The sequence below is a fragment of the Formica exsecta genome, unplaced genomic scaffold (assembly GCF_003651465.1).
Source record: "Formica exsecta isolate Colony F162 unplaced genomic scaffold, ASM365146v1 scaffold393, whole genome shotgun sequence".
Taxonomy (NCBI): Eukaryota; Metazoa; Arthropoda; class Insecta; order Hymenoptera; family Formicidae; genus Formica; species Formica exsecta.
The window spans coordinates 2,463,161-2,475,635 of NW_021851167.1; the positions used below are offsets into that span (position 1 = coordinate 2,463,161).

At 32.9% G+C, this 12,475-nt stretch overlaps 4 protein-coding genes across 6 annotated transcripts; 1 reads left to right on the forward strand and 3 right to left on the reverse strand.

Moving 5' to 3' along the window:
- Window positions 1–309: 309 nt before the first annotated feature.
- LOC115239667 (dehydrogenase/reductase SDR family member 4-like) lies at window positions 310–3,167 on the reverse strand. Its single transcript, XM_029814310.1, has 5 exons — window positions 2,356–3,167; window positions 1,875–2,052; window positions 1,355–1,585; window positions 1,107–1,241; window positions 310–998 (listed from the first exon to the last, which is right to left on the reverse strand). The coding sequence occupies exons 1-5, from the start codon at window positions 2,469–2,471 to the stop codon at window positions 828–830; spliced, it is 831 nt and encodes a 276-aa protein (XP_029670170.1). The 5' UTR covers window positions 2,472–3,167; the 3' UTR covers window positions 310–827.
- A 127-nt stretch (window positions 3,168–3,294) lies between these two features.
- On the reverse strand, window positions 3,295–6,529 carry LOC115239666 (peptidyl-prolyl cis-trans isomerase E). 3 transcript variants are annotated; one of them, XM_029814307.1, is made up of 5 exons: window positions 6,360–6,529; window positions 5,986–6,155; window positions 5,333–5,660; window positions 3,808–3,839; window positions 3,295–3,680 (listed from the first exon to the last, which is right to left on the reverse strand). In XM_029814307.1, the coding sequence occupies exons 1-5, from the start codon at window positions 6,391–6,393 to the stop codon at window positions 3,363–3,365; spliced, it is 882 nt and encodes a 293-aa protein (XP_029670167.1). In that variant the 5' UTR covers window positions 6,394–6,529; the 3' UTR covers window positions 3,295–3,362. The 3 variants fall into 3 exon arrangements, with proteins under 3 accessions (XP_029670167.1, XP_029670166.1, XP_029670168.1); XM_029814306.1 differs by lacking the exons at window positions 3,295–3,680; window positions 3,808–3,839 and adding an exon at window positions 4,790–5,173 and having other exon boundaries at window positions 5,301–5,660; XM_029814308.1 differs by lacking the exons at window positions 3,295–3,680; window positions 3,808–3,839 and adding an exon at window positions 4,790–5,173 and having other exon boundaries at window positions 5,301–5,660; window positions 6,326–6,474.
- Window positions 6,530–6,548: 19 nt separating this feature from the next.
- On the forward strand, window positions 6,549–9,691 carry LOC115239663 (succinate-semialdehyde dehydrogenase [NADP(+)] GabD). The gene is made up of 2 exons (XM_029814304.1): window positions 6,549–6,681; window positions 7,022–9,691. Exon 2 carries the CDS (start codon window positions 7,047–7,049, stop codon window positions 8,568–8,570), a length of 1,524 nt encoding a protein of 507 aa, XP_029670164.1. The 5' UTR covers window positions 6,549–6,681; window positions 7,022–7,046; the 3' UTR covers window positions 8,571–9,691.
- Window positions 9,692–10,285: 594 nt separating this feature from the next.
- On the reverse strand, window positions 10,286–12,206 carry LOC115239665 (ancient ubiquitous protein 1-like). The gene is made up of 3 exons (XM_029814305.1): window positions 11,959–12,206; window positions 10,760–11,670; window positions 10,286–10,634 (listed from the first exon to the last, which is right to left on the reverse strand). The coding sequence occupies exons 1-3, from the start codon at window positions 11,997–11,999 to the stop codon at window positions 10,405–10,407; spliced, it is 1,182 nt and encodes a 393-aa protein (XP_029670165.1). The 5' UTR covers window positions 12,000–12,206; the 3' UTR covers window positions 10,286–10,404.
- Window positions 12,207–12,475: the final 269 nt, after the last annotated feature.

Genomic DNA, 12,475 nt, shown 5'->3' on the forward strand with positions numbered 1-12,475 from the left:
ATTAAGCTTGTGTTTTGGTGACAAAGCTTGCTAACATAACCTGACAGCAAATTGACGGCAAAAACCGAGCAAAGCTTGACATGATTTGACGTCAAATTGGTGGCAAAAATCGAGCAAGATCTGCGCAGGACAATCTGACAGCAGATTGTCAGCAAAAAACAAATTCTGCAGCTTTTGGCCATTCATACAAAATAGTATATTTAAATGGATTTAAAGTCTCAACCATAAGTAACAAAATGATGATAAGTTTTAGTCATAAAATGAATATACACAATATTTTATAATAAACGGACGTACATCGACTCGAGTTTAGCCATATAAAGGACAAATCCATTGCGTTATATTAATTAGAATAATCATGAGATATCTTATTTGGATACAATAATACGATGTAAGAAATAAATAAGAGAGAGAGACAGTATTGTGATGATGCGTGGAAGTATTATTTCCGGATATAAAGATGAGAAAAATAATGGTTTCACGCACAATTGGAATGTAAGGGATTATTTTTCTACACTGATTATTAATCTAATCATTTTTTATGAAATAGAAATTGATTAATTTTCTCTTTTTAGTTTACACACTTTATTTTACATTTTATAAATTCTTTTATATATTATATATATATATATTTTTTTTCTCTTTGCACAATATATATTAACGTCATTAGTCTCTGTCTTTTGTGTACAATAAGGGTAATTTTGTCCGCTTTTTAAATATTTTTAATGTTATACATATATATAACATTAAATGATATTTAAGTGATTTTATATAGTGTCATTGTACAATGTTAAAAACATTATATAATGCTAGTGTAAAATAAATTTTTAGAGTCTTGAAAATATACCACCAGTCACTGCTATGGTTTCACCAGTAATGTAAGAAGCATCGTCACTTGCTAGAAAAGCGGCTACACTCGCGATCTCGTCTGACGTTCCCAATCTTTTCATACCAATATTTGACGTAGAAAAATCGTATGCTTCCTGTGTGTCATAGTACTAAAAACGTGAAAAATTCATATAAAAGATGATCTTTTAATGAAACAACGAAAGATTATCTTTTAATAAAACAACGAATTAAATACGACTTAGAAAATGGCAAAATACCTGTTTTGAAAATTTAGTCTTTATTAACCCGGGTGCAATACAGTTTACGCGGATCCCATGAAGTGCAAGTTCCATTGCAGTTATTCTAGTCAAACTCAATAAAGCAGTCTTGCTAATTGAATATATACCAAGAGACTTAAAAAAAGAGAGAAAATATAAATTATAAAAAATTATGTTTACTATATGAAATGTTCTTTTAGTAAATAGAAGACATAAAATTCAAAGTTTTTCTCTTAAAACAGACTTACTTCACAATATCTATATGCAGCAATTGTAGATATAGTAATAATAGAAGGTGAAAATGATTTATTGCGTTTGAGAAGTGGCAGAGACTCCTTCATGAGCAAGAATGTAGATTTAAGATTGATATCAAAAATTTTATCCCATACTTCTTCAGTATTATCTAATACCTGGCCAATGGCTGGGTTAACAGCTGCATTAGATATTAAAATATCTAAACCTCCAAAATTGGCTTTGGTCTGTAATTTTTCATTAATTTATATTATTTTTCAATACACTAATAATAATTATATTTAGATATAATATAATCTCTGTAATTAAAGAAAAGAATGCACTTGTTGAGATATAAATTTCTCACGGAATAAAAGAAAGAGTGAAAGGGGGAGGGGGGAGGAGGAAAGAAAGAAGGTAAAAGGGGAACAAGGAAAGAAAATGTGGAAGAGAAGGGAAGAGAGGATTTGAAAAAAGTAAGGGAGAAAAAGGAGAGACAAAAAGAAAGAGAGTTAATTTGTACTTATTATTGCTTACTTTCTCAAAGAGATTTTTTCTATCTTCTGCCTTTCCCACGTGACAAACAACACCTGAAACTTGTAATCCTTCGGATCGGAGTTCTTCTACAGCATTTTTTACATTCAACTCTTTACGACTGCTAATCATCACTTTAGCACCTTCCTGTGCTAAACGTTTTGCTATGGAAAATCCTATTCTGTAGAAATTTAAAAAATAATCTAAGCGCTGTGTTCAAAATGTTGTATAACTAATTAAGTTTCGCAAATAGAAAAAGCATATCTCTCTTTCCGCATGCCTATTCTGTAATTTTTTAACGCATGCGTTTAACTATAATGCATGTATTAAATATTTTGCGCAGCTAAAACATATCGAAAAATAGCCGCACAGCAACGCGTAACAATAGCGAATTTATTGTTAAAAGTTACAGAATAGAGATACTGATTTCTGAAACTGAGACAAAATTTTCGAGTTAATAATAAATATTAAATTTTTATATTACCCATCTGTCGATGCTGTTACGATCGCGATTTTGTCTTCTAATCGGTTGCTTTTTATGGGGGAAGCTATATTAACGCTATATCTTCGGACACTTTGAATAATTGAAGCACGTAACATTATGAAGAATGCGAAACGTCTTTCGTGATACGATAAATTTAATATGAGTTGCGACTCTTTAATTCCTGATATTTATACAATTGTGATATCAGTAATGTAGCAATATCTGTGACATAGTATCTTTTCGTATTTTGTAAAATAAAGCGGAATAAAATTAAAGACAAAGATGTTTTCTCTGTAAACCTTGGCCCGTATTCAAAACGCGCTTACAACGATGTTATAGCGCGCTGACAAGTCGATGTTATGTTTGCACGTTACCGGCGAATCTGTTATTGGTTCTATTATCGCGTGTTTAGGTAACAGCGCTCTATTCTTTCTTTTTTATTTATATTTATATCTCGACTTGTCAGCGCGTTCTGAATACGAGCCCTTTTGTATATATGTGCAAACAGAACCTTTCTCCTTAAGTTTTTGCACGAAAACACATTGCTTCCTTTTTTGCATCGTTTCGTTAAAAAAAAACGATAGAACCGGGCGATGAATGTGAGCGGACCTGATGTAAATAATAAATCTCTATATTGTTAGTTCGTCTGTTTAATTAACACACCTGTATTGACTCTTCCATTACCTCATATTGAGAAATAATCGCTACTTGATGATGTATGTGCATTGGAATGCCGCTTGATTAAAAGAAATATTAAGAATGAGGGAGTGGTTTAGATGTTATGAAAAATAAGAAATTTGAAATATATGTAGTATGTGTAAGAAATTTGTATATGTATATACATATCTCTGGAAGAGATAATAGAGATGTTTAGATCATATTTATAGAATTATTCTAAGGGATGTAGTTGTGAAAGTTTTAAATAATGTGTATGTGTGTAATGTTTTGCGAATTGTTTATACAAATCATAATTTATTAGAAAATATTTTATATACATAAAAATATAGCTACACTAATTCCCCACAAGCAGTTATCACGACTTTTTGCGTCGGTGTGCCTGCTTTTGTTCCACATTTTTCAACCTTTTTGAGCACGTCTAATCCACTAAGGACATGCCCAAAGACGACATGCTTTCCATCCAGCCAATCCGTTCTGGCTGTACACATGAAAAATTGCGATCCATTAGTGTTTGGGCCGGAATTTGCCATTGATAAGGTCCCTGGACCTGTGTGCTTGAGTTCAAAATTTTCGTCGTCGAATTTGTTGCCATAGATCGACTTACCACCTGTACCATTATGATTCGTAAAATCGCCTCCTTGACACATCTATTACACTTGTATTAAGGATTTTATAGTTTAATTTTATACTTATATTAAAGGTTAGAAATTAATAAATAATGTAAAATTATTCAAGAAAAATATAGTTTTCAAAACAATAAGGATTTAAGGATACAAAGTCTGGAATAATTCTATGAAGGGTGCTACCCTGATATCCATATCCTGGTTTAGATGTTATGAAAAATAAGAAATTTGAAATATATGTAGTATGTGTAAGAAATGTGTATGTGTGTAAAAATATGTGTAGAAATTATGTATATATGTAAGAAATTTGTATCAGGTGATTGCATAAGTTCGTGCCCGATTTAAATATAAACTTCAATAGATTATATTTTAGAGATAACACTTTTATTAATCAATTATATAGTCTCCATTCTTTTCTACAATGGTTTTCCAACGATCTACAAGCTTGTCGATTCCATTTTTGAAGAAAGAACTTGGTTTTTCTTGAAAAAAGTTTGTAAGGTGGTTTTCGACAACTTCCTCGGAATTGAGATTCTTGCCATTTAAACTATTCTGCAAAGACCGGAACAGATAAAAATCTGAAGGCGCAATATCTGGAGAATATGGCAGGTGCTGCAGAATTTCCCATTGCAACTCCTGCAATTTTCGCAGCGTCTGTTGAGCGACGTGTAGCCTAGCATTGTCGTGGTGGAAGATGACGCCTTTTCGATTGGCCAAAATCGGACGTTTTTCTCGAATAGCTGCAGCGAGTCTAGTTAGTTGCTCACAGTACTTGTCCGCCGTGATTGTTTCGCCGCGTCGGAGCAGCTCAAAGTAAATAATTCCCTTGCGATCCCACCAAACACACAGCAACACCTTCATCGGATGCAAGCCAGCCTTTGCTACGGGTTCTGCTCCTTCAGCTGCTGTTTTCCATGTCCTCTTTCGCTGTACGTTTTTGTAGAGAATCCACTTTTCATCGCCTGTTACCATTCGATCTAAAAAAGGCTCTTTTTTGTTACACTCGTGCAATCATCCAATATATGTATATATACATATCTCTGGAAGAGATAATAGAGATGTTTAGATCATATTTATAGAATTATTCTAAGGGATGTAGTTGTGAAAGTTTTAAATAATGTGTATGTGTGTAATGTTTTGCGAATTGTTTATACAAATCATAATTTATTAGAAAATATTTTATATACATAAAAATATAGCTACACTAATTCCCCACAAGCAGTTATCACGACTTTTTGCGTCGGTGTGCCTGCTTTTGTTCCACATTTTTCAACCTTTTTGAGCACGTCTAATCCACTAAGGACATGCCCAAAGACGACATGCTTTCCATCCAGCCAATCCGTTCTGGCTGTACACATGAAAAATTGCGATCCATTAGTGTTTGGGCCGGAATTTGCCATTGATAAGGTCCCTGGACCTGTGTGCTTGAGTTCAAAATTTTCATCGTCGAATTTGTTGCCATAGATCGACTTACCACCTGTACCATTATGATTCGTAAAATCGCCTCCTTGACACATCTATTACACTTGTATTAAGGATTTTATAGTTTAATTTTATACTTATATTAAAGGTTAGAAATTAATAAATAATGTAAAATTATTCAAGAAAAATATAGTTTTCAAAACAATAAGGATTTAAGGATACAAAGTCTGGAATAATTCTATGAAGGGTGCTACCCTGATATCCATATCCTTTTTCGTGCGTACACAGAGCTCGAAAGTTTTCTGCAGTCTTTGGCACAATGTCTGCTCGTAACATCATAATAATTCTACCTACTTCTTGCTTTCCTATGCTTATGTCGAAATAAACCTGAGGATTCTGCTTTGCTTTCTTTGGTTGCGTAACATCATTTGTCTTTGTATTATCATCATTTTTCAATGTCTCCCCTGCATGTTCTTGTAACCAAGCATCATCCGCCCATACTGGTTTTGATGAACCTTCTTTTATCTTTTGCGGTTTAGCAATATTTACCCTTATTGTTCGGCCAAATAATTCCGAGTCATTCTGTTAATCAACATAGATTATTTTTAATGACTTATCATGATACAAACATAAAGAAGATGTCACATTGCTCGTATATATACGTAAGATTAGATTAGATAAGAAAAAAATAAAAAAAAGATATTAATGCATTTATCCCATATTTATCCCTTAAATAATTGACTACAAGATAAATAAAATTTATCAATAATTTTAGAAGCTGTTATCTCAATAATCAATAAATTATTCATAAAACTAGCTATTTGACAATTTTTACAAAATTTTGAATATTATATTACTGTTCTATTAAACGATTCGCGATAACACGTATGCTGTTTTACAAATATACCATATTATCTATAGCTGCAGCTGCATCTTCTGCCATTTCGAATTCAATGAATGCAAATCCTCTATGCTTTTCAGACTCATAGTCCAATGGTATTTGAACATCGACGATTTCTCCAAAGGGTATAAACGCTGCGTGCAGTACCTTTTCGTCGACCTCTTCGGCCAGACCACCTAAAAAGGAAAAAAAAATTATATCCTTAATTTGCTGCACGCAATTAATTCTATGGTTCCTCGCGATACCAATATTTTAACATTTTTGATAAATTATTTCACAAATACAGGGATCAAATCTGCATTATATTTGGGGTTAAGTCACGTTAAACGCATGCATTAGAGGTTACCGGTCAAAATTCTTGATTATTAATCCGTACGTGCCTACGTAAATGGTTCGCTTTGTGTTGCCGCTCATGATGCGTTATACGTTTTCGTTGTTGTTTAAATGCGATTCTGATATAACTTGAACTATCAGACCTGATAACGAAGCATATATATTGACTGAAAGACGCCGACGCGCCGGCAGCGACAAACGAGCATTTTATAAATCGAGTATGTATATGTATATAGGATGCGAAATCACGTCGCTTATATAAGTTCGTTCTGTCAATCGCCATCTTTCAATCGTTAACGTCAAGTGACCGGTGGGACGTCAATTAAACTAGCGACGCGCAAATCATCGGATTAACAATCCGTGTGGAGGGTAAGTTTTATTAAAACAATTGTTAAATTTTATATTTCCGATAAAGCGAACGATTTATTTTATGAAACGCAAAATGGATTTGTGATTATATTGTATTTTATACGCGTGTCATATAAAAAGATGTCACATAAAAGGAAACGTCATATAAAAATATAATGCAATTAATTACATTGATATCTCTGATATGATTGGATCATCAAACATAAAGAATCTAATTACAGAGGTCGAATAAAATTTATAAATCGAAATCATTATAACACATGGTTCAAATGTATTTCACAATTTCAATGTGCATTGTTTAATATTTATTTATCTTCTGTTGTATGACTCTTCGTTGCAGGACACATCTGATTGTCTGAAAGAAAATGTTTGTTAGACTAAAGCTGTTACAAAGTTATCTATTCCATCACGTGCCTTCGAATTGTAGATCAATGCATCTTTTGAGAGATAATGCATATGTCAATGGAAATTGGATAAGTGCCGGTAGCAAGCAGACATTCCCCGTTTGCAATCCGGTCGACAATACTGTTATTGCTTGTGTTCCTGATATGAATATCGCCGATACTCAAGTAGCCATTGACACTGCTGCCAAAGCTTTTGAATCGTTCAGTAAAACTACAGCCAAAGAGAGAAGCGATTTGCTTAGAAATTGGTACAATCTGATGGTTAAACATTCGGAGGATCTCGCTTGTATTTTGACCAAGGAGAATGGAAAGTCCCTCGCCGAGTCTAGGGCGGAGATTAAGTATGGAAATTCCTTCGTGGAGTGGTTTGCGGAGGAAGCTAGAAGAATAGACGGGGAAATTTTGCAAGCTCCTCTATCTAACAGGGAATTGTTTTTATTAAGACAACCAGTTGGAGTAGCTGCTTTAATTACACCATGGAACTTTCCACACGCTATGATTACCAGGAAAGCGAGCGCTGCTCTCGCCGCTGGCTGCACGTGCGTCGTGAAACCGTCCGAAGACACCCCATTAACGGCACTGGCATTAGCAGACCTTGCGGAACAGGCAGGTTTCCCTGCAGGAGTCTTGAACGTGCTTACCACGAGCGTAACAAATTCCGCCGCCGTTGGCAAGGAGCTGTGCGAAAATACCAAAATAAGGGTGTTATCGTTCACCGGTTCCACAGCCGTGGGAAAGATCTTATACAAGCAATGCGCTTCAACCATGAAACGACTTGGCCTCGAACTGGGTGGTAACGCGCCGTACATCGTATTTAAAACTGCGGATGTCGATCTAGCTATAAATAGTGCCATGGCAAGTAAATTCCGCAATACTGGTCAAACGTGCGTCTCGGCAAACAGATTCTTCGTGGAGGAAGATATCTTCGACGAGTTCGTCGAGAAATTTGTTGGAAGGATCAAGCAGGACATTAAGATGGGAGATGGTAGTAAGGAGGGTGTCACTCACGGACCGCTCATCAAGAAGAGTCAATTAAATATGGTGAACGGTTTGGTGGAGGATGCAGTCCAGAAGGGAGCTAAGGTACATTGCGGCGGTAGTCCATTACCGGATCTCGGTCCGCTGTTTTATGCACCTACTTTATTAACCGGAGTAACTAAAGACATGCAAATATACAATAAAGAAATCTTCGGACCCGTAGCTGTGATCAATAAGTTTTGCAACGAGGAAGATGTATTAAGACAAGCCAATGATACGCCGGTCGGTTTAGCCGGATATTTTTTCTCACAGGACGTATCGCAGATATTTAGAGTCGCGCGCAAGCTGGAGGTCGGTATGGTAGGCGTCAATGAAGGATTAATTTCATGCGCAGAGGCTGCCTTTGGTGGGGTAAAAGAATCTGGTTTAGGAAGAGAAGGTTCTAAACACGGGGTCGAAGATTTTCTCGATATCAAATATGTGTGCATAGGCAATCTTAAGCGTTGATTCTGCAAATAAAGTTAGTGATATGATATGCATTTTGAATAGCAATCATTTAGTTATTCGATAAGGGATGCTATAATTCAATGATAGACAATAATAGGCTATATAATTTAATTATATAATCTACATAATAGCGGAGAAATGAAAACAAAAATTTTACAGTATTCTAAACATCTGTAGAAGGATTTTTGTAACTAGATATTTATTCATATATAGTGTTCCTATTATTTTTACGTTTATTGATATTCTAAGCATGTTTATCTGCCATAGTTCACTGCGAGTTCATATCATAAACATTGGAAATAATTAATTTGATTTACTTTTATGTAAAAATTAATTTAAATTCAAGCAGCTTTATTAATTAATATCACATACACTTATTAAAATGTACAAAATTTATTGCTTGATATATAGAGTGGGAGTTATATATATATATATAATGTCCATACTCCCAATTTTTTTTTTCCATATATTACGAAAAAAGACAAGAGTTACTAAAGAGAAAATATAACGACGATATCAGTTTGATCTTATGATCAAATACTAAAATTATGATCAATATGTTTTTAAGGTCAAATAAAGGTTGTCATAATTTCTTTATATATAAATGGGACCATACATATTAATTTGCATAGACGTCTAGATCTTTCTTTAACACTATTCTATTTCAATTTATTAAAGAGTTAAGAATTTTCAAAATTCTATTTAGTAAGTGCTTAATGCTATCTAGGATCAACTTTGTGGATGATTTTGAAAATGCCATTCAAGATCAAACTGATATCACCATTATTTTTATTAAATGTTAAGTATAGTATTTTAATATTAAATAAGATTATATAAGTGAGATTAATATATATTAAGTTTTTTATAGATGCTAATATTAATTATAAAAGAATATTGTTTGTATTTTTCTAATCTATTTTTTCTGTTACAAATTTCATATTTTCTATATCATATAATGTACTATAGTACAAAACAAGTCTTCCAAATTTTGTAAATAGAGTACAATATACATGTAAGAAATATCTAAGACACATTTTTTTGCATAGAGACATACTTTTTCTACAATGAAAGTTATATAATACGTTTTACTCATGTCGTTACTAAGCAAATAAAAAACTTCATAGAAGAGTTTAGAGTATATGAAAACAATAACATGGGAGATAGAGAGAAAAAAAAAGATTATACTAAAATATGTATATAATTTGTTACACACATCTTATTTTTTGCGCTCTCTCTCTCTACATTGCTTTTTTGAAATATTTTTTAATTGCCATATTTTTTATAGCTTAATTATCGATATCTATATAATCAAGTACCAAATTAATATTGAAGTTCATTTAAAACTTTATAAAAAAAGAAGAGCTTTTATTATATTTACACTGTTTGATTTGTCAGAATGTTTAATTTTTATTCAATCAACTTGAAGATATTTAATATTTCTATTATAATAATAGAAAAACATATTACATATCTTATTTTAGTTTCTGATATAAAAAAAAAAAAATAATTATGTGCCAATAACATGTCCTGTGTTTATCTACTATAAATTGATAATCTGATATATAAAAATCTCTTAATCTTCCTTGTTGTTGTTTTTTCATGTGCGTATTCTGTTATTTTATAATCATGATAACACTGATAATTATATAGAAACAATAATTTTGTTACCATTTATGATTGTAATGGATAGGTATTTGTATAATTATATAATCATATTTTAGAAATAAAGATATATTCACATAATGTAATAGTAAATATAATACATATGCAATAAAACAAGTTACATACATGTTGTCATTGACAGTGTTATAACCAGAATAAAACAATAAGAATGTCAGCAATTTGTCAGTCCGTGTTTTTTAATATACCTTTCTCTGGCTTCTTGTATCATTTTAGCTTTCTTTTCTTGGAAGGAAGAAATACCGAATATTTTGTCCTTTGCAGAATTTGGAGATCCACTAGATGATGTTACAGATGATGGTGCTTGTGGATTTGACTCTGGAGTATAAGTAACTATGCCATCAAGAATATTGGCAATTGTAACATCAACGTTCCGAGTTTTCACTATAATATAAAATAGCAAATATAATTTAGTAATTGCTCTATTATAAAAAAAGCTATACTATATAATAGTATAAAATTAATACAACTAAATTAAAACAGATGTTTTGTGTGTGTATAATACATACAAAGATCTCGGAGAATCACATTATGTGGAACTAATGGAAGTACTTCGCTGACTTGACGAACCATTCTTTGTATTTCTATACTATGTATAACTTGTGAATTTGGCGTACTTCTGTTAGACCGAGTATTACTAAGTATCATTTCCATGCGGTAACGCTTTTCATACTCTGTTTTGTCTGATACAGTATGAGAACTTGTTTCAAGTCCCAAAGCATCTGCGATATCCCTTTCTACCTCCCGCACAAGAGTCTCATGATCAGGGTTTCGTCTAATTTTCAGGTACTTGAGTGTGAAAACTGTATAAGGGACAAACATAAACCAAAATACTTCTGTCCACCATGTTGAAGCCAATGAGGTAATGTGCACAGGTACGAATTCTGGTCTTGACGCTTTGATGGCGACCGGCTGAACAGACGTTTCTATGCTAAACGGCCAAGAATTAAATTTCAATAGAGCGACTTTGCTATTAGTTGTGCCAAATTCAGGTTGTATAGCGATGCTATACATAGAGGTGGAAAGAAATTGCTTTATGTTGGCAATCAGTATTTCTTTACTGCTCATATCCATTTTTTGTAATCCCAGCGCTTTACTCAGAGCAGCGGGTAATTCCCAAACATTGGGGATTAGTGTCTCCGTTGTTCGATGTATAGCAAAGTGATCCAGAACAGACACATTATTAGCGATTATTATTCTTGATTGCTTATCTCTGAGTTCACTTTCAGTATCGAATTTAACTATAATTCCAAAAGCAAAGCTAATACCGTAACTTAAGAATGTTTGAAGAGGATTACAATCTGGTAATAGCGATGCGATAAGCCAAAGTTGTAATGTTACGAATAATCGCAGTAACACAAGTAGAACACCCACTGGTGAATACAATATTACAAGTAGAAGACGCCAACCGCTAGGAAACCTAAATTCACAATAACACAATTGATTATATATTTCAATGCAGTGTATAAGACTTTCATAACAATTGTGTAGTGAGGAGTAGATCTAGTTTCCGTTTTTTTTCTCTAAATTTTCTTTTTACTGGTTTCACATATGTATGTGAAAAAGAACAATATTCTTTCAATTTTAGAAACATTTTTGACGCTTTTCGATTAACATTTACGACGACATTTACGAGATAACGCAATTGAACAATAATGACTATGGCTCCATGCTTTCATATTTATAATATTTACAGATCATCCTTTACCTGCTCTTGTTAAACAAATACTGAATATCAATTTGTGACATCTCTCACAACAAACATCTGTTACATTTAAAAGTGCAATTTCCGTTCGGTATTTCCTTGCGGTATTTAAATTGTTACGTTAGCTGCCGTTCAGACAATGACGCGATTTTTATTTGATCCTTTTTTTACATGCTTGTCAGCAGTAACCTTCTAATTGATGCGGATTTTCCTTCTCGCCACTTTCTACAATCAGCTGTTCCATATGTCACGATACTAGGGATTTTGTTTTGCAGTGTGTCTCAGCGGGAATTTCAAGCGCCATGCTGTCAGTGGTCCATGGATCATTTTATAAAATCCCATATAATTTAATGTAATTATATATATATAACAAGTTAAAAAATATAAATCATGATTATTGTAATTTAATCGACAGATGACAAAGTATCCGAGATTGATGAAATAATATATATGATATAATACATTTGTTACTCTATTTTTGTTATATATGTAACAAATATTTTTAATCATTATTATTATT